At 47.4% G+C, this 21,039-nt stretch overlaps 2 protein-coding genes across 2 annotated transcripts; both read right to left on the minus strand.

Annotated features, from left to right (window-relative positions):
- Window positions 1-4,691: 4,691 nt before the first annotated feature.
- On the minus strand, window positions 4,692-5,580 carry PtA15_13A475 (uncharacterized protein; the record flags this gene model as incomplete). The annotated part of the gene is made up of 4 exons (XM_053162676.1): window positions 4,692-4,775; window positions 4,841-4,993; window positions 5,068-5,445; window positions 5,494-5,580. The coding sequence occupies 4 exons, from the start codon at window positions 5,578-5,580 to the stop codon at window positions 4,692-4,694; spliced, it is 702 nt and encodes a 233-aa protein (XP_053026629.1).
- A 4,365-nt stretch (window positions 5,581-9,945) lies between these two features.
- Window positions 9,946-11,495, minus strand: PtA15_13A476 (uncharacterized protein; the record flags this gene model as incomplete). The annotated part of the gene is made up of 5 exons (XM_053162677.1): window positions 9,946-10,050; window positions 10,130-10,482; window positions 10,811-10,894; window positions 10,951-11,040; window positions 11,315-11,495. 5 exons carry the CDS (start codon window positions 11,493-11,495, stop codon window positions 9,946-9,948), a joined length of 813 nt encoding a protein of 270 aa, XP_053026630.1.
- Window positions 11,496-21,039: the final 9,544 nt, after the last annotated feature.

Raw genomic sequence — 21,039 nt, forward strand, 5'->3', positions numbered from 1 at the left:
TATCCTGCTGGGCTGGTTTGTATGGTACATGACTTTTCATGAAGAAGGGGGAAGGTTTCTGGGTATGCCAGCTAGATAGGGTTTTAGTGAGTTCCTCAACTTCCTTTTCCTGTGTTTTGTATTTGGGAGAAGCATTGTTAGTAGTAGGATTGACATAGTCAATGCCTTTCCAAACCTTTCTCCTAGACATTACAGATTTCTGATGGACTTCTTTATGGATATATGAGAGAAGAACTTCAGTTTCAGGCAGAATGTCACCACCATCCTTGGAGGTAAGCATCATGTTGTTTCTGACCAGCTCCTTTGTGACAGCTTGCTCTATTTCCTCACTAAGGGCTTCTAGCAGGTTATCTCTGAATTCTTCAATACTGGAACTGTATCCCATTCTTACCAGGTAGTTAGTGATTGCTGCAAACTTGGTCCTAAAAATTTTAAAGTGTTCAGTAGTACTAATACCCCCTCCCTTAATGGCAGAGTGTACTAGGTCCTTAAGATCATGTCTGGTATATCTGACTAAAGGAAGTGAAGATCCAAACCTGTTGAGTAACTCCTTTTTTAGCAATTCCCAGTCTTGGTCCTCATAGCCAGTCATTTCTTCAACTTCATCCTTCAGATCCATGCCTTTGATAAAAGGAGAAATTTGGGTGACCAGGTCTAAGTGAGTGGCTCCATCAGTTCTTCCAGCTGCTTCATATCTTCTGATAAATTTTTCTATGGGCATGTTGGATCCATCAAAGCATAGGTCCTTATCCAGTGGTTTAATCTTGATTGCTTTGTGATTTCCCCCGGAGTACCTTGGCATAGCAGGTTCTCCTTCCAGGTAATGACTAGTAGTAGGTATATCTGATCTAGAATAAGATGGTTGATTTATGGGAGCTGATTCTGAGTGTCTGGGCATAAAAGGTTCAGGAAGAGGATCCAAAGCAGGGCTTCCAGTAGTAGAGGGACTTCCATTTCTCATTGGTCCAGGGTTTGCAGGTATGTTGTTTCTTCCAAAGTGTGTGGGATTAGGCTGATTGAAAAATCCTCCAGTATGGGCTTCAGGTTGTTGAGTTGGTCCAAGGTTGGGTTGTCCTCTAGGTTCCATATTATTTGCTCCAAAGTTTGTAGGTAAGTTGTTTCCTCCAAAGTGTGTGGGGTTGGGCTGATTGAAGACTCCTCCAGTATTGGATTCCAAGTCAGGTCCAGGTTGTTGAGTTTTTGGTCTAAATGGAGGGATGACCATTTCTTCCAGGGTCTTGATGATTAATCCAGTGTGGGAGCTACTTCTGGCAGGTCTAGGCATGGTTAAGGGTTGATTGTTAAGTGAGTGGATAGAAGGGGTTGGGGAGTTGTTCTGTAAGCTGATGATATGGTTGTTAAAAGTAGATAGCCTAAAGGTTTGTTCTGAAGAAGTTGATGAAGGTATTTTGTTGAAAGTGGTAGGTTTATAAGGTGTTAAAAGTATGTAGTTTAAGGTAAGTAATTTGTTAAGTATAAAGTTTTTATGAGTTCACTAGCTAATCCTGTAACTATATTAGACTAGGAAATAAAAGTAAGGACTGAAAAATAAAGATCTTCAGGCCACTGTTGGGACACAACTTGTGGAACTACTCTGAGGGAAGAATAGAGCTTGAGAGGGATTTGGTGCTTGAAGGGCTGCCTCTCAGGGGAACAAGAAAAAGAATATAAGAGTATGGACTCTTAAGGAAAGGTGTGGCTATGGAGATTCTTGAGGTATGTCTAAGGGTTTACTTTCTACTAATCTAATAGCAAGGTAAAGGTAATGTAAAGTCTGTCCAACCTGATATATTTGGCATAGACTTATCAAGCTTGTCCACTCTGATTTAATGGCATAAGCTAGGCTAGTGAATGGTGACCAGTTATCTGAATTTCTGGGGCAGGATCTGATGGGGAACAAAAGGTAGGGCCAAAGAGGGCAGACTATATACAAAATATTATGGGGCTGAGTTGTGGTTGGAAGAAAAGATGAAACAGTGAAAATTCTCAATCAAGGGGCTGAGGCTGAAAATGCTATGGGGATGGAAAGTTCTGGAATGAGGCTGGAATGTGGAGAGACAATGAAACATCAGAAGAAAGGGATTACATATCATATCAGTGGCTGAAAAGGGAAGGGCTGAAACCAAAGGGGACAAGGGGTAACCAAGATGAAATCTCTATGGTTATTACATGTGTGGCTAATGCCAAGATGGGGTTGTTATGCTGGATTGGGAAGGGAGGAAAAGGTGATGATTATTCAGGGTCTTTCCTAATAGTCTGGCTCTGTCTGATGGGTGACTTTCTCCCACTTGTGCCTAGCTGGGTGCTTGAGAAATACTGAGTTGGTGTAGGTGGGTATCCAGAAGGTGGGGAAAAAGGGTTAAGAGAGAATGGGGGGCCTGTTGATGGGTATGAGCTGTCCTGGCCTTGATCCTTAAGGGAGGTGGGTGCTTGAGTATTCCAGAGAGGTTTATATTGAGGTGAAAAGACTTTTGATTTTGGTGCCATATTCAGGATTGGCTTACCACAGTGGGAGGGGGTGTTAGAGTAGTCATGCACTTATGCACGAACTACAGCTTAGAGACTATGTACTTACTTAACATGTACATAGTTTCTAACCTTGTCGGTGACAGGCACCGAACCTAACCTGTCACCGACACGCGCCTACAGTCCCGGCTCTCACCTGCCCGGGCTCTCCTCTCTTTCCTCACCGAGATTGGAGACCCGGGTACCGACACGTGAGAGCTGACACCACCGCCGGACTGTATTGCGCAGGGTAGTCAGTATGATAGCAATGCACCGAGATTGGAGACCCGGGTACCGACACGTGAGAGCTGACACCACCGCCGGACTGTATCGCGCAGTTTCCAAGCCTTTATACATCACGAGGTGCCCCCGTGATCCACTTGGTGGAGGTCACGTGAACGTGTGGACCAGCAGCCGCTGGTCCAACCTCGCGCAGGGGCACTACGGGGAATCCACGAGGATTCCTCGAGATATCCTCGTGGAAGGACTCCCCGGGTGTAGTTTATCAACACGCCGGGGGTACTTCCTTGCGAGCAGGTTCGTGGATCCGACAAGGAGCTTTTGATCCGTGGAGCCGACGAGGATCAGCTCGGTAAGCTCGTCGGTTCCACAGAACATCATTTTCCCCGTGGAACCAACGGGTTTGTCACTTTTCCCCATCGGTTCCACAAAGCACACTCCTGTAACTTGTGGAGACCACGTTGGCTTGTTGCTCATGTCGGTTCCACCACCACAACCTTTTTTTTCACTTCCAACCAGGACTAGCTCAGGCTGGTCCTGTGGGGAGGGCGTTAATCAAGTGAACGACTTCGAAATAATACGACTGAAAAACGTGAAAATCATGGATTTCGAATCCGAATCTACGAGCAGCGAAGCATTGATCGACTTTGTTTACAGGGACATTGCATCAGTCCAACTAAAGCCGCGTGAGGAAAGGGTGAAATACCTCAACGAGCTATGTATCCTTGCGCCCCTCAATCGGGATGTCAAGCAAATGAATGACGTGATAATGTCAATGCTTCCTGGTAAAGCTGTAACATTGAAGTCGGTTGATACCCCAGACCCAGATTTATATGATAGCCTGCCAGAAGAGTTTCTCAATAAATTGTCTCCATCTGGCCTACCTGAGCACATCCTTAACCTCAAAGTTGGGATGCCAATTGTTGTGACGCGGAACCTCAGAATTGGAAGCGGAATCTGCAACGGGACCCGTATCTTGCTCACGGAAGTTGAACAGAATTACCTATCGGGAGTTTTGATGGGTGGTCCGTTTGCGGGAGACGAAGTCACTTTGCCAAGGATCAAACTTCAAAACCGGTCGTCCCCGGGGTCTGGCCATTCATTTTTTCGACTTCAATTTCCGGTAAAACCAGCCTACGCCATGTCAGTCAATAAAAGCCAGGGACAAACTCTATCGCGCGTTGGTGTTTTCCTCCAAACGGACATATTTGCTCACGGTCAACTATACGTAGCACTCTCACGAGTATCAGATGTTGAAAACTTGTTGGTAGCGAAGCCGAAAGCGCGAGACGGGATAATTAATGTGGTTCACAAAGCTATCTTCAAGTCTAAGAGGCGAAAGAGTAAGTCAGTTTGAATTCTCTGGGTTAAGTGGGAACCTGACAATTGGCAATTGCAGATAAGAAACGGGATGCGCTAAGGTTGAGGAATGGCGACGGTTGAGGCTAGCTTTGCGGGTTGGGGTGTGGCACCGAACTTCAGCTCAAACGGGAGTTGAGAGGGTAGACGTGTTATGCGTGGCGTCTCTTGTGCGAGCAATTGAATTATCGGGTCTTGGTATGATCTGAGCAGAGGCTAAGTTGATGGGGTTTGGGGCCTCTCGCCGCGTATTTGGTGGTGGAGAAGCTCAATCCCTAGGTTTCAATTTGAGCGTAGCGGTCGCCTGGTGGACGGCTCTGCAGGGTAATCGGAAGGATAGCTCAAAGTGTTTAATCCCTTTAGTTGCCCAGGGGGGCCAGGTTAATGTAATGGGACTCATTCACAGTTAATCTTATGCCTGACATTGGTTTGATTTATGCGATTAGCGGGTCAATGAAAGTCTGAATTTGCATTATGAACATGATTTACACGGTTCTGTGTCTTGTGTTCAGTGTTCGGGGCATGAAGGAGAATGAGAGTTGAAATGTGAACAATGTTTTGGGGAGGGGGGGGGGAAGGAAGGTAGGTCAATAGAGGTCGTTCAGCGGACTGTAGCCCCTCTCGCTCCCGATGAAGCTTGAGTTGTCGTAAGCAACTGTTGCTTTTGAAACCTATCGAACTCAAGGGTAATTGTTAGTTTAATATTTCTGCGGTGGGAATATAGGCTGTGACTTGCTTTGATTGCCATGCAGCCCAGGTCACCACCAAATCCATCCAAAATGCCCTTGTACGCGATGCGGCTTCCGGGCAATAGTTCCATGCCTGGTTGCAACTGGGCGTACCTTGATCCCATCAGGCAACGAACCAAGAATATTCCTCCAGCGCGGATCTGGTAAACGGTGGTCAGCAATTTCGGGATGGCAAATTATTGGTAAGGTTTCTTTTTTTTGAGGGAAGGCATACTTCACCAATGTGTTCGACCGTGACTTCCACGAGTGGTGAAGGGGTAATTGTCGGGCTACTTTGAACTCGGACGTCGATGATGGTGCCGAGGCCGGAAACGGAAATCCGGCTCCAGTCGTGAAGCCGGGTCTCGAGGTTTGAAACTCTCTCGTCGCCGGCGGTCCAAATCAAGTTTGGGACTCCCATGAAGTTTGCCCCGGCAACGTGTCCCTCTATCACGTAAGTTTTTCCTATACGGAGTGGGCTATTGGATGAGTCAGAAGGCCTCATGTGGATGGGGAACACGGCCTTGCCGTTAGTCCAAAGTCCAGTCGACCGGGCGAACGCCTTGCTGGCAAGTTGCGTGCCGCCGTTGGGGAGCCTGAACGTGCGGGGAGCCTGGGAAAATCAGCGGGGGTTGGAGTATTTTGGACGAGGTGTACTCACTGGTCCAACTGCCTTGAACCTCCCGTGGAATCTTAAAATTTCGTCGCCGGTGAGTAGGGGTGAAGCCGGGTCCATGACAACGGGCATCGTGGTGGTCGCGGGGGGGAAGGGAGGGGGTGGGGTCGGTGTATGTGGTGGTTGGTGAAGCTGGTGGAGTGGTTGTGGCAGCGGTTGAAGTCTGAGGGGCGGTGTGGTGGCCAGATGGGTACAGGGCCTCAAGATCATCAAAATCCAGAATTCATCAAGATCAGACATCTCAACAGCAAGACTCTTCAGCCTCAAGATTCTCATCAAGCCCCTCATTCTCAATATCCTTCAAGATCCCTTCCCCCTTCTTTCTCTTTATGCTCTTTTTCATGTTTCTTGGTCCTAACACATGATTCATGTGGGTTTCTTTCATCTTGTTTGTTTTATATCTTCTCTTCTGTTGGTTGTTGTTGTGTTGTGTTTTCTTTTCTCTCCTTTTGGTGTTGTTTTGTAGTTAGGGATGTGATGACATGTCCTGTGACATGTCACTCCCCAGAGTCCAAGTTTGAGTTCAAACTTGGAGGATGGGGCGGCATGGGACTTGCTCTGATCCAAGAGAAATTCCATCACCCTTTTCTGATCCGCTGGCAGTATCCCCAGCACTATTCTTGATCCTTTATCTCTGATCCTGATCCCTTATCATCATCTGATCCTTAACAAACCAACCACCGCCGACGGTATTCCATCCCCGTCGTCTCTCAAAAATCCCCCCCCCAACGCTATCACTTTCTGATCCTCATTGCTCTTCATCCGGACCACCACGAGGGCAGCCTCAACAGCACCTTTCCCCTCGACGCTCTGCCTACCGCCTGGCACGGTAGGAGTTCCACATTTGGTCCCCCGAGCCGGGATCGAACCAGCGACCTCAAGATTTACAGTCTCGCCCTTACGGATTTAGAGACGATCGGCGGTTGAGGCGCTCTCTCTTTTGATTCCTATCATTGATCTTTGCTTGTTCCTGCTCCGGTGCTCTTTCCCCCGATCTTCTTTTCCTTTTCGCCTCTCAGGCACTTCGGCTCAGGCGCAGTAGGCGCTTTGTGGTTTTCGTGGAGGACTGGAAGACTAGAAGTAAGTCCTTTCCAGTCGTGCACCTCCAAGGGTATTGCTACACATCGTCAAAGCATCACTTCAGCCACATACGTGAGCCTTGCCGCGCTCTCCTTCATCCTCGTCTAGGTTCCCGGGTTCTTCCTTCCATCCTCGCAGAGCTCGTCGTTTGAGGATTGGTCCGAGATCGTTTCAGGACCCGAACAAACTCAGAAGATCAAGCCCAGGCCGATTGTTCAGATTGCATCTCTTTGATTTCGATCTCAATCTCTATCTGTTCTTCTGCGTGGTCAACCAATTGGAAAGCACAAATAGCCAGACCGGAACAATCTTTTGGCTCTCCTTCCTCCGCTGACCTGTAGAAGTCCACTTGATTGCCCCTAGACGGATCGCTCGCGGCCTCGCCCCTCACCTTCCTTTTGGTTGCAGGAACCAAACGACCAGATAGCCTGAAGACCTGCCCACCGGCCTCAGGAGGCAACCGAGCCCACAGATCATCTATCAAGCCTCGATTGGCCCTGCCGATCATCTCAAACGGCCTCTCGAGTCCCTCCCGTTGTTTGAAGGGCCCTCCAGCTGGTATACCTCCCCGGTGGGGGAATCTTGTTGTCGGAAGTTTTGGAAGTCGTCTACAGAGCCGTTCTGGCCTTTGTCCTTTCGTTCTGACGCCCGACAGAGCCACGATCGTTTTCAGACAGCCCACCCTTGTCTCAGAAGCGGATCTTCGCAGGATTATCGTTTTAGGACTCAAGTACTTTCCGAACTGATCTAGGGCCTCGTTTGATTCCGAGCAAGATCGATTGATCGACGGTTTTTGTACTTGCTTGTGCGTTGCCAGTGGGGCAGTGGAGTGTAGAGTTCTCCTTTGATTGAGCTGGTGATGGCGGACGTTATTCCACGACCTCGGATGGTCCGAATTGTTCCTCAAGACCGGGAACTTTGTTTTGATGGTACGGCCGTGGAAGAGTTTCTTGATTCGTACGAGACGGCCGCTCAAATCAATGGTGCCTCCGAGTATGATAAGGCGCGGCAGATTATTCTATTTATCCTCCGCAATTCTGACTTGAGAACAATCTTGGAAACTCTCAATGGCTTTGAATCAAAGGATTGGCCAAGGTTGAAAGCCGCGATGTTGTCTTATTGGGGTCGGAGCGAAGTGCCCCACATGCAAGAGGTCGGCAATTCAGCTCTGATTGCGTCAGTCAGGGACACCAACAAAGTTATGCCAACAATGGAAGCGGAGCCGTTTCCCCAGGACGTTCCGGCTTCTCCCCTCGATTCTGTTACCGTGGAAGAAGTCGCCAAGATGTTCAAGCAGTGTGAGGAGCGGCTGCTGAAGAAGTACGCCGTCGCTTCTGCTCCCACCTCCACCTCCGCAATTCGTCGGCCGTTGATCTGTTATTATTGCCATCTCAAAGGTCATGGTACAGCCAGCTGTCATCCACTTCAAAGGGATAAAGCCGACCGCCTTGTCAAGCAGACTGGGCAAAATTATCTCCTTCCAACTGGTGCCTTGATTCCCTTCGATCCTAGCCGACCGATCCGAAGAGTTGTGATGGCCTTTCAAGCTTCAAGTTCCTCCACCTCTGCTCATGCTCCCTATAGCATTAGTAGCGGTGCTCTTCATCCGTGGTATCCGCCAAATATTGATCAAATTTCATATCAAGCTGCGCCTGTTGCCCAGCCTTATCTTTTCCGCTCAATCCGCAAGTCGCCTACTGTTGAGACTACCCGATCTGAAGTACAGTCATCTGATCCATCCTCTCTGCCGCGTCCTGTCAAGTTCATCAATGCCTTCGATTCTGTTCTGAGGAAGATTGCCAATCTCATGGTTCCTGGTTTTTCCGCCTCCAAGCTTGTTTGTACTGCTTCCGCCAGTGCTGATGGCAGGAAGAAGGCCTCCCAAAGCTTCTCCAATACAGTATCAAATGTTAAACTGTCTGACCCGTCCCGTGGCGCCAAAGCCCTCCGAGACAAGGTTAAACTATCTCCAGATTCTTCTTCCAGCCCGATTTCAGATTACGAGTATATTGGCCAGCTCCACCCAACTGCGGAGCCCTTTGTGTCTTTTCCGATCTGCCTCCGCAATGAGGCTACACTATCCTCTCAATCCCCATCTCCTTCCATTAATCCTACCACCTCATCTGAGTCTAAATCTTCTTTGATTTTTCTTCGATCTCCCCCCGAATCTCAAGTTCGCCAATCTCTGTCTTCTCCGACACCGATCCGCCTCCGAGATGAGGTAAAACTAGATTCTCCAACACCGATCAGCCTCCGAGATGAGGTTAAACTAGATTCTTGATCCTCCCATTTGATTTTTCCTCAACCTCCCTCCAAGCATCAAGTTGATCAATCTAAGTCTTCTCGATATTTTTCTGATCATCCAACCAATTCTCGGGCTCTCTCCCCATCTCCGATCCGCCTCCGCAATGAGGATAAACTACCGTCAGCTTCGATCTCCGATCCCCTCCGCAATGAGAATAAACTACCATCAGTTGAAAGTTGTCTCCGCAATGAGGGTAAACTAGGTTTGTTGCATTTTGATGAGAATGAAGGATGGTATTTACAGGTTCCTTGTGGAGGCATAGGAGTACAGAATTCTTAGGCTGGCGTGGTGGAAGGAGCAGACTAGGGACAGTCTGCAAATGGTGGGTGGATGTGGTGGCCAGATGGGTACAGGGCCTCAAGATCATCAAAATCCAGAATTCATCAAGATCAGACATCTCAACAGCAAGACTCTTCAGCCTCAAGATTCTCATCAAGCCCCTCATTCTCAATATCCTTCAAGATCCCTTCCCCCTTCTTTCTCTTTATGCTCTTTTTCATGTTTCTTGGTCCTAACACATGATTCATGTGGGTTTCTTTCATCTTGTTTGTTTTATATCTTCTCTTCTGTTGGTTGTTGTTGTGTTGTGTTTTCTTTTCTCTCCTTTTGGTGTTGTTTTGTAGTTAGGGATGTGATGACATGTCCTGTGACATGTCACTCCCCAGAGTCCAAGTTTGAGTTCGAACTTGGAGGATGGGGCGGCATGGGACTTTCTCTGATCCAAGAGAAATTCCATCACCCTTTTCTGATCCGCTGGCAGTATCCCCAGCACTATTCTTGATCCTTTATCTCTGATCCTGATCCCTTATCATCATCTGATCCTTAACAAACCAACCACCGCCGACGGTATTCCATCCCCGTCATCTCTCAAAAATCCCCCCCCCAACGCTATCACTTTCTGATCCTCATTGCTCTTCATCCGGACCACCACGAGGGCAGCCTCAACAGCACCTTTCCCCTCGACGCTCTGCCTACCGCCTGGCACGGTAGGAGTTCCACAGCGGGGTGAGTTGAGGTTGGGTAGTGCGATGGTGTAGCTTATGAATTGTTGTTCAGGGAGGCTTGGGGGAGTCGTGTGGCTGGTTGAGACTGGTCTTCTCGTCTCCGGATTCGGCGATTGTGCCTGTGGTGGCTAGGGTGCAGGGCCCTGTGGCGTCCTGGGGGGAGAAGCCGTGGGGGTGGTTTTGTGGAGGGTGTCGAGCTGTGGCGTTGGGGAAGATGGTGGGGGCGAGAGACGTGGTGCGAAGTGAATGTCCGGTTAGGGAGCGGTGTGAGTTGAGTCGGGAGCGGGGATGGCTCCTGCGGTGGGAGGCGTTGTGTATTGGTGGAGGGGGTTTCGGAGGCGTCGTGGGTCCTCAGGGCCGAAGTCGGGGCGGGGATGTCTGGCGCCTCGGTGACATACTTCATGGCACGAGGGGGTTGTGCCCAGCTCTCCGCTGAGGGCCGTTGCGAGGGTGGCAAAGGGTCCAGGGCTTGTTCGGGACGATGGCCTCCGCGCGTGGTTGGCCGATTTGGCGAGAAGGGGTGAAGTGAGGGTTTAAGGGTGGGGTGTAGGTCTATAGGCGAAGCGCTTTGCAATTTCCTTAGGCCTATAATCTTGACGTCAACAAGGATAATAGCTCGCCAGCGCTTAAACCAGGGATGGGGTCGATTGTTTTCGCAGCCGGGTTAAAATATCCATCCGGACGGGAGCAGTTGCTGTTTTTGGGCAAGTTCCAAGCAAAGTCGCGGGTAAGTGGTACTGGAGGCTGAATTTTTGATGATAACATAATCCAATTGCTTCCTTCGATTGTAGGTAGTCATGGATCAAATGGCCCAGTTGGATAAGGCGATCACGAGGTCTTTTGCGATGCTAACGAATCACTCCGGTCACTTAGTCCCGCGGATGGCGGTGAGTTTACGGCCGCACTCGTCTACCTGTGAGTCGTTGGACACCGGCGAGTTCTATGATCTTGAGGGCGAGGTGTTGGTCGACGACGATCGAGGGAACCAGCTTTTCGACTACTACAAGTCGGGATTTAGGAGGAGGCGTTATACGAGGGCAACAGCGGGCGAACTGCCTGTTTCGATGGATGGGTTGGGAATAATACGGCGAGTTCGAGTTGGGGCGAGGCGAGGGGATTTGGCCGATAGATGGATCGAATTAACTGTGGGGCACGGAGGAAGTGTGAGTTTTCGGAGCCCAATTGGAGTTGTTGTATATCACTAACTGTTATTTGCAGTCAATCGTTGGCCAGGAGTTGTATGCGAAATATATCATTGATATAGGGCTGTTGATCATCGAACCGAGCATTGCGTTCAAGGCCGGTGTGCGGGTACAACTGAGGGGATTCCTTGCGGGTTACTGTGCGGAGTCCGGGATGATGATTATTGACGTGAGTATAGTGTTCCCGCGTGATCGATTGGTTGTGTCCTACTGACTTTGGGTATAGGTGCGCTCCGGTGCGGTCGGGCCGAGGCCCGACTTTTCCAACGGTCCGAGGCGAGAAGTCATTTCATTGTTGGGGGAGTTATGACGGGGTTTTTGGCGTGTGCTTTGGGTCGTTGGGTGGGTTGGGTGATCATGTCTGTGGCCTGCGGGTTTTGTGTCCCGGCGTCTCATTGGGGGCGGGTGGAATGGCATTGAAGTTGTTTGGTTTTGTGGTGGTGGAGTGATCGCCGACGTCAAGTAGTCGGGGGCGTGGCCCGTGGCTTTGATTTTCCACGGGGTCAGACCTTGGGAGTGTCCCTTGGCCCCCGGGGATTCAAGGAGTAGGCCACGTGCTGCCCGTCCCGGGGGGTCGTACCCTGGGGGTGCGGCGGCGTAGCCGCCTTGTACTCTAGTAAGTAATTGAAAGGAAGAAAAAAAAAGTTGAAAAAAAACTTTGATGGAAAATTGACTCGCAAACGGCTTCCTGAGTGGGTGGAATATTTGGAAACAAAGGCTGTTCAAACTTAGCACAAGTCCCTCGCCTGCCGGGGGGCAGGGGCACAAAGCGCCTCGCACGAAGTGCGACCTCCCGTCAGGGAGGGACTTGCGTGCAATCCACAATTCCTGGCATGAGAGCCCCGCATGCAGTTGGTGTTTTTTGCAGGTGGCCAACTTTGTGCCCCCAAATCCCCCACTTCCCAGAGGGCATGTTGCCCGCCTCTTGAACCGGTGAAAGACCTGCATCTCCTCTGCAAATTGGTGGTAGGCCTGCCACCATTGCCCTCCTCCCATGAGCTGGAGATTGGCTCAAAGGAGCTCACTTTCCGAGAATCCTTTGAGATGACTAATAGAGTTGTACAGTTCTGTACAGTAAATCTCACTCCCTACACAGCCACTTTTCCTCCATGATTGGAAATTTCAACCGGGAGGATCAGGCCTTATATTGGGAGCTACAAGGCTCAAATTGCATCAAAAGAAGCGCAATGCCGAGCACTCCTTAAGTCCCGAGGGGCGACTTCAACAGATGAACGTTTGATTTTTAAAAAAGGAAAATGTGAAAAAAAGCCTAATACAGGCGGATATTCCTGGGGCTCTCAGGCCAGGTACAGGTTTTTCCAGGTAAGCCTCTCTGTGAGACAGAGACCCTGCAGGGCTCTCACAGTGAGGCTTTGTTAAGCTCGAAGGCTGTTACGCAATCTGGAATAGCAACATACACAGCGGGCAATCGGATGTCGCACGCAGCCCGCAGCAACACCCAAGCCAAGGGGACCCCCTTTATGCGGGTGTTGCTGCGGGCTGCGTGCAACACCCGATTGCCCGCTGTGATAGCTGCTAATTAGACCAACACTGTTGAGTATGCCCTGCCACACAGGTCAGGTTCGAATCCCAAAGGCATCATTTTGTTGGGCAGGCCTTTTTTCACCAGCTTGGTACCGTGCTCCATGTGGATTTCACGGCGGTCGAACCCAAAGGCATCATTTTGTTGGGCAGGCCTTTTTTCACCAGCTTGGTACCGTGCTCCATGTGGATTTCACGGCGGGCGGAATTGGTATCCTCGGATGATCATCACGAGGTGCCCCCCGAACTTAGTCAGTCCCTCTTCTGAGGGGCGGGCAGGGGCCCCTTGCGCAAACATCCGAAGGAGGGACTTGGGACTAAGCGGCGAAATTTGGCGTGAGTCCTGAGTACAGCTTTCACCTATTTGGCTGGTGTGAAAGTTTGGCACCACTTTTCTATAGCATCCTGGTGGCCAAATGGGCCGCCCAGATGCCAAATTGAAGGTCTGCATCTGGCCTTCAAGACTAAATAGGCCACATGTTGATGCCTTGAATGGCCTTAAAGCTACAAGGATGTAAAGTCATGGAATCATGATTCCAGGATTGATCTTACACCATACTATTGGATAAGTACATGAAGGTTTCAATTACTTATAATAAGTACATGAAGTATGTTTATTGTTTGAATTCAACAATGAACTACATTTGGTATGCAGGCCAAACATAAAATGTGTACAGGAGTTGAAAAGAACACGCTCTGCTCGCTGGGACAAGATTGGCATGGTTTTTGAAAGCATTTCCAGCAGCTCTACAAGGGGCTTGATGGATGGTGGATGGCTGGCTGCCAGCGCAAGAAGCTAGGCTTCAATGCCATGCCACTCATGGGCCTATCCCGGCAGTGGTTGATGTGTAACAAAGGATTTAATGAAATTTGGGTGTTGGCCAAGCCTCGGGCCCGTCAGGATTCACACCAAACCTTGCCGCTTGGGGGCAAGCCTCTCTGTGAGACAGAGACCCTGCGGGGCCCTCCTCCAGAGAGGCTTTGTTAAGCTTGGGTGCCCCCATGATCCAATTGGTGGAGAGCACGTGAATGTGTGGACCAGCAGCTGCTGGTCCAACCTTGCGCAGGGGCACTATGGGGAATCCACACGCAGCGGTAGCTAACCGCCAGACACGGGACATCTGCAGTGTTGCCCGTTTACTTCTTCACATATGGATGTTAGCTTCAATCAATTTTGTAGATGTGGGAATTGGTGATTTTGTACATGACCAACCCAGCAACCACGTCCCAACAGGTTGAGCCCACCCGGCTATGGCAACAGTCTTGACTGAACCAAGACCGAGGGATGCTGTCCCGCAGGGGCCTTTGGAAGGAGGGACTTGAAGTATTTTGACCCTGCACAAGTAGAGAATTAGCCCTTTTGGTGGGGACTCTTTTAAAATCAACCTCACAAAGTGTCTGCTACTATGTTTTTCACTTCTGGGATGGCTAAAGCTGTGCCCACCTTTATGCCTACTTCCCCCGCAGATGTTGGCTTAGACCCAAAACGTTGAGATTTTTGCAGGAAAAGCTAGCTTTCTGGACTCTCAAAACTCTAGAAGGACCTGAACTTAACACAAGTCCCTTGCTGCTGTGGGCATCTGGTCTTGCGAAGCAAGCCTCCAATAGCCCTCGGCAGGAGGGACTTGCGCGCTATCACCCCCTTTTGCTGAGCCTAGAATCTCAGTTTGGCTGGATGGTTTTTTCAAACCATCACAGTTCCTTGCCCTCAATACTTAAAACCTTAAACATTTGCTTGGCACAAAGCCTTGCTTCTTGTGTGTCATCCTGTAGAATCTGAGTTATGTCACACCACTTCTTCAAGGTGAAATAAATTATCAAAGCAAATAAAAACTTGGATTTTACTGAAGCCGAGTAACAGAAGAGGTCTGTGCTCAATGACTTAGACACATAGTTTTTTTCAACTTACAGTCCAGCCTCTGAGCCCTTGATCGCCGGCACAGACCCGCCATTGATACCATATAGCTCTCTGGATGACCGGTAAAGACCGGTCATCAAGGGGATATATACAACACCCTGGATGACCAGTACAGGCTGGTCATTGACTGGATATGTACAACCTCTTGATGACCGGTATGTTCCGGTCATTGAGAGTATACAACCCTCTTGATGACCAGTCTGTGCCGGTCATTGAGGGGACTTGAAACTTCTGATGACTGGTATTGACCGGTCATTGGGAGGACTCAACCCTCTCAATGACTGGTACTGTGCCATTCATCAAGAGGGTTTCATCCTCTCAATGACCGGAACATACCGGTCATTGGTCATTGAGAGGGTCAAGTCCCATCAATGACCGGTTGATCCCGCTCATCCTCAAGCTAGCTGGGTGTCAAACACGCTATGTATTGACCAGAGAGTCCGTGCTGTCATTTCATAATTACTTTCTGCAGAGTTGGGCTATAGGCATTTCCCCGCAAAAATTAAGGCCCCCTTTGGAGCTGATATAATTGCACAACATAATCTGGAATTTTGTGACATCTGATCAAGTTTTGGCAGACCTGATCAGATGTCACATAGGATGTCAGGCAAAAAAACTCATATATTGCCCGGATTATATCAGCTCCAAACAGGGCCTAAGGTTTTCTGGATGCAGATCTGCTTCTGCAGGGGGCTGCAGATTGACGGGAAGTCCTCCACTGGGCAACTTCCCATAATTATGGAGCCCCAAAAGCTATATTTCCCTGCAAAAATCTAACTTTTTGGGTCTATATCCACAACTGCAAGGGTCTCAGATGTAAAGAGGAGTAATCCACTACAAAATCATAAAGTTTTAATCTGAAAAAAATATGTACCACCCAAAATTGTATGGTACTCAATTATCACTCAAAAGTGTTATGATTTGATGATTTGATGATGAAAATTTCATGATTTCAAATTTGAACACCCCAATTTTAGATTCTGTACAGTGCAAGATGTGTAATTTTAGGACACAGGAGAGCCCCTACTAAGACAACTGATATAGCATGTATCCTTAGGGCCTGTACCATAGCTTCCCCTCAAAAATATTTTCCACCAAGTTTTTTTTCTGGCTTGGTTTCCCTGCATTCATAATCCAAGGTGTGCCACAGAACTGTGGATTCATGAGCAGCCCTGGAAGCACCACTCCCCTTGGTTAGCCAGCACTTGCACACTGGCCACCAGGAGCAACATATTCCCTTTGATGGCTGATCCATTTGGTCATGGGAGGGAGTACCTACTCTCCTTAAGGGTCAGCCTGTTTGGTCATTAGGAGCTCCCATTGATGGGCTGTCCTTTGGTTCATTGAGAGGAGTATGTACTCCTCAAGATGACCAGAACAAACAGTACGTCATTGAGAGGGGTATGTACTTCTCTAGATGACCAGAACAAGCCGGTCATCAATGGAATTGATTACTCCTCTCAATGACCGCAGGAGTACATAATCACTTTGCTCAATGACTGGTTTTTTCTGTTCATCAAGAGGAGTACATACTCCCTCAATGGCCAGCCCTTTACGGTCATCAAGAGAAATAATCACTTCCCTCAACAACTGTTTTGATCCAGTCATCCTGAGGTGTACTTACTCCTCTCAATGAACAGTTTTTTCCAGTGATTGAGAGGAACATACTTCTCTCAATGACTGGTTTGTTCTGGCAATCAAGAGTAACATACTCCTCTTGATGACTGCTAATTTGTTCCTGTAATGAAGAGGACATACTCCTCTCAATGACAGCTTCATTCCAGTTATCAAGAGGACATACTCCTCTCAATTACAGCTTCATTCCAGTAATCAAGAAGACATACTCCTCTCAATGAATGGAACAAACTGGTCATTGAGAATGTGATGAGTGGCTGTTGATGGCTAGTACAGACCAGCAATCAAGAGAAAGAAAGGTGTAATACTATTGATAACCAGTCTGTACCAGCCATTGAGAGTGAAGAACAGCCTGACCAGTCATTGGTGGAGTTTGTGTGTACTCTGCTCAATGAATGTCTTGTGCTGGCTATCAAGGGTGCAGTGAGCTGCTCTCAATGAAGGGTACTCACTTTTATATATAGGAAAGATTATGCAAAGGTATGTTTGATAGGGGAGGTGGAATACAAGGTGAAAAAATAGGTGCAAATTGTTTTTCAAATCTGATGAAAACAGACCTTTTTCCTTGGATTATGAGGATCTCAATTAGGCACTGCGGTAAGCTGGATCTTGGGTTCTGTGAATGTTGAAGAAATTTGGGAATCCCATGTGAGATCCTTGGAATCTGCGGGCTATAGTACAGGCCCTAAATGACTTTTTTATTTTGCAAAATGCTTCTTATTTAAATCCCTGGCTTTTTATTGGATTTTCACCAGGGGAGATATGTTCCCACTCCCCAGGGAGTGCCTTACCATAACTTTTTTCCATAACTGTGCTGGAGGCCTTTGGTAAAGAAATATTGAATAGGTATGAACAAGACTGGAAGTCAGCTTGAAATCAGTTGGAAATCATCCTGAAATAAACCATAACTTGCCAAGGAATAATCCAGAACTCATCTGGAATTCATCCAGAACTCATCCAAAATATAGGCCTTTCTTGGCTCCATGACCAGTGTGTCCTTTTCATGGGGATGTGAAAGGCGCAGTATGTCCTATTGTCCCCCTCATGTACTCGTGTACATCAGGGGGACAATTGTTGCCTCAACACAAAGTTTTTACTTTTCATGTGGCTGTGAAAGGCCCATCCTGTGATATTTCCACCTCAATGTACGCGCGTACATTAGGGTGACTATTAGCAAAGTGCAAAAAAGTTCACTTGCATGTGCACATGTGGATTTTGAAAAGCAAAAAAAACAAAAAATCACACAATCATTTTTGTGAAGAGGCCAGGATATGTGGCCAAACTGGGGTGGCACTGCAATTCAACCTTGACTTACCTCAGACTTTTACCCCAATACAATAGTTTATTACCATTTCTTTAGCCAAATTCAAATTAATTACAGCATTTCCAAGAAAATGGGTTTCACTACTTTTACTGCAACATTACCACATTCCAAAATTCTAAACCCGATAATAACAAGTTGACTTTTACTTTAATTTTGTACATGAGGGCATATAATGTGAATTACAAGAAAATCGTTTTTTTTACAGGAATTACATTCAAGAATGGCAATTTTGCTTTCCTCTCCTTCGACATCATCAAACAGGAGCAATTGATGAGTTGGACTTGGGTTAAATATCATTTTATCATATTTTTTCCTCTAGTTGTACCTAGAAAACAAAAGAATTCTACACAACATTGTGTTGACTCCCAAATCAATTCTGACTGACTTTTGACTCACTTCTGCATACACTTCAATTCATTTAGGGATGAGTTACTGATGCACATCAGGCTCACATCTGACCAAAACTCACATCAAATTCAGCTCTGGCACTCCCTGGGGAGTGGGAACATGTCTCCCCTGGTGTTTATTCCTTTTTCCAAAATTTTCCTGATGTGGTTTGTATTTTTATTTTAGGTTTGCTTGAGAACAAAAAGCAAATGTTTAGGTCTTGGGTTCAATTCCCACCCAGAAAGTCTTTTTGTGTCCAATTTCCCTCTTGTAAAAATTATCCAAGCCCTGTAGGGCCTTTCTTGTAGAACATATTCCTTATGTACTATGTATCCAAACCTGATCTGATTGGGAAAAACCCCATTTCCTCATGTATCAAAAACCCATAAAGCCCAGAATTTCAATCAGTAGGCTTTTAGCAACGGTGAAACAGATACTATACAATACAGTATCTTCAGATACTTGTTTATTGTATCTGTTGAAAAATACAAAATTGTAAATACAAATGTATTGTATCTGCCTGAAGATACAATACCATAGTATCCAAGTTTATTAAAACCACAGTTTCACAGAAACTGACTTCATGGGTTCATGCTGCATTTCATTGAAATTGCAGGCAGAAGAAATTAAAAGTTTGAAATTGGTGTTCCTTAAGTTTAAAAAGTTTAAGTTTTTTTTTTTTTTTTTTAGTACAGAGTTTATGGTTTGTTTGAGTTTAAATTATTGTTTTTGTGTGTTTTGATTGTGTTCAAATTTTTTTGTTTTGTGTGAGTTCAAAGTTTAAATGTTTTTGTGTTGTGTGAGTTCAAAGTTTAAATTTTCTTGTTTTGTGTGAGTTTAAAGTTTAAATTGTTAAATTTTGGTTTGGGTTTGGAATTTTTGTTTTTTGAAATCAAGAAGGGGCCTACTCAAATGAAATAGGGGGCCTTCAGGGAGGGGGTGGACAAAACCAGATCCCCTGGGGGGACAAACAGCTTCTCCCCAGCCCTTTAAGTATCCAACCAAACTCACACACTGGGCCCTGACATCCTTCAAACCAAAACTTGACAACTTGGTTGTCAGGGCCCTGCGGCCTGTACAGGCCTGTACACACTCACCCAAGTGTTTACAGGTCAGCTTGAGAGCTTTAATCCTCAAGATGACCAGTCAGGTGGCTGTGAGTAGTTGTGTCCCCACTTGCCGGGGAGGTATCCTCCCCGAGGTCTCCATCTTGTCTCGATGCCGGTCTGTAGTGGTATTGGGCTCACACCTCTTCACAACCGGTACAGACCGGCATCGAGCAGATTCACTCCTCCTCTCCGATGACTGGTCTGTGCCGGTCATCAAGGGGAGTCATAGCTCTTGATGACCGGTCTGTGCGGTCATCGAGGGAGGTAACACCTCTTGATGACCGGAACAGCCCGGCATCAAGGAGATTCATACCTCTTGATGGCCGGTCTGTACCGGTCATTGAGGGGATTCTGCAGTATATTACCCGTTGATGGCCGGTCCGACTGGTCATCAAGGGGTCTCACACCTCTCAATGACTGGTCGGACCGGCCATCAAGGGGTCTCATACCTCTTGATGACTGGTCGGACCGGCCATCAAGGGGTCTCAAACCTCTCGATGGCCGGTTGGTACCGGTCATCGAGGGGTCTCACACCTCTCAATGGCCGGTCGGTACCGGTCATCTGGACCGGCCATCGAGGGGTCTCATAGCTCTCGATGGCCGGTTGGTGCCGGCCTGTGCCGGCCATTGATCTCTCACCTCCCAATGACCGGTTGGACCGGCCATTAAGGGGTCTCACACCTCCCAAAGACTGATCTGTACCAGCCATTGACAGGTCGCACGCTGCTCAATGACTGGTCTGTACTGCTCATTGAGAGAGTTGCACATTATAAGCTGGTCATCAAGTGGGGTGTGCCCTGCTTGATGACTACTCCAGTTCATATTTGAACACTGGAGTGCAAAGCCAAAATCAGGGTGGAGTGCATCCCATTTTGGTGTATTTTGGAGTGCCCAGGCATGTGCTCCAACAAACATGGAGTTAAGAGTAAAATAGGCCCTCCAGTTTTTTTGGAGTACCAGCTTCCTAACCCACCCCCCCAAAGCCAAAAGTTAGTACAAGTTTGGAGTACATTTAGGCTCATCCTATTGTTAATTCAGAGAATAATTTGACATCAATACAAAGGTACATCTACAGTTGCGCGCGGCATTCTACTGTACAGAGCTACCCTCAAAACTTGAAACCCCGACTAGGTCGGGGGTGCAGCACTCTAACAGAGTATATTTTTGGAGTCTACAGAGTGTGTAGATTCCAAATCTAAAGTGGCAACCAATTTGGTCCAGCCAATTTTGTTTTTTTTTGTTTGTTCAAGGCCCATATTTTGGGACCCATCTCCCAAATACGGGCATAATACATATGTATGGGCTCCTAAACCAATACTTATGCCTTCTGGTTGGGCACTAAACCCACACTGTCACATAAAGGCAGAAACTGTCATGCAGTTCTTTCAGGAGTATCTGGTGGGTCTAAAATCATAGCTAGGACCATGTCCCAGCCGCCCAAAAAAACGTGAAAAAACTGTATTTTTCAGGTTTTGGGCCCCAACATTTGGGACCAGCCAGAAAACTTGTACAGTGGAATTCTGCGCGCAACTTTACAGCCTAAAGACCAGTCTGAGAGAACTTGGGGATCTCAATCATAGAAATATATTCCACCTCCTTGTGGATTAAATAAAACTTTGAAAACAGTACTCTGGTCAGATCAATGTCTACAATCAACCAATCTCTTTCCAAAGTATGTGTGTATATCCTGAGGAAGAGGATTTCAATTTTCAGACTTAGGCTAGGAGTATAATTGTGGCATCATAATAAATAGACAGTCCAGAGAGTACTCCATGAGTACCACAAATATTCCATGAAGCTTAGATACTGGGACCTGGGAGTGCAGCGGTGAAGCCGCCTTGGCCTCTAGTTGTATCAATAAATTATTAAAACTTGATTTTCTTGTTTTTGGCCACTGTGGACTGTATACAGGAAAACTATCAAAAAACATAAAAATACAGTATCTTGTATTGGGCTGTATTTGCAACAAGATACCAAAGTTTGAATACATTTGTATAGTATTGGTCTTTGAATACAATACAAATA

Source organism: Puccinia triticina, chromosome 13A (genome assembly GCF_026914185.1).
Source record: "Puccinia triticina chromosome 13A, complete sequence".
In the NCBI taxonomy this organism is placed as follows: Eukaryota; Fungi; Basidiomycota; class Pucciniomycetes; order Pucciniales; family Pucciniaceae; genus Puccinia; species Puccinia triticina.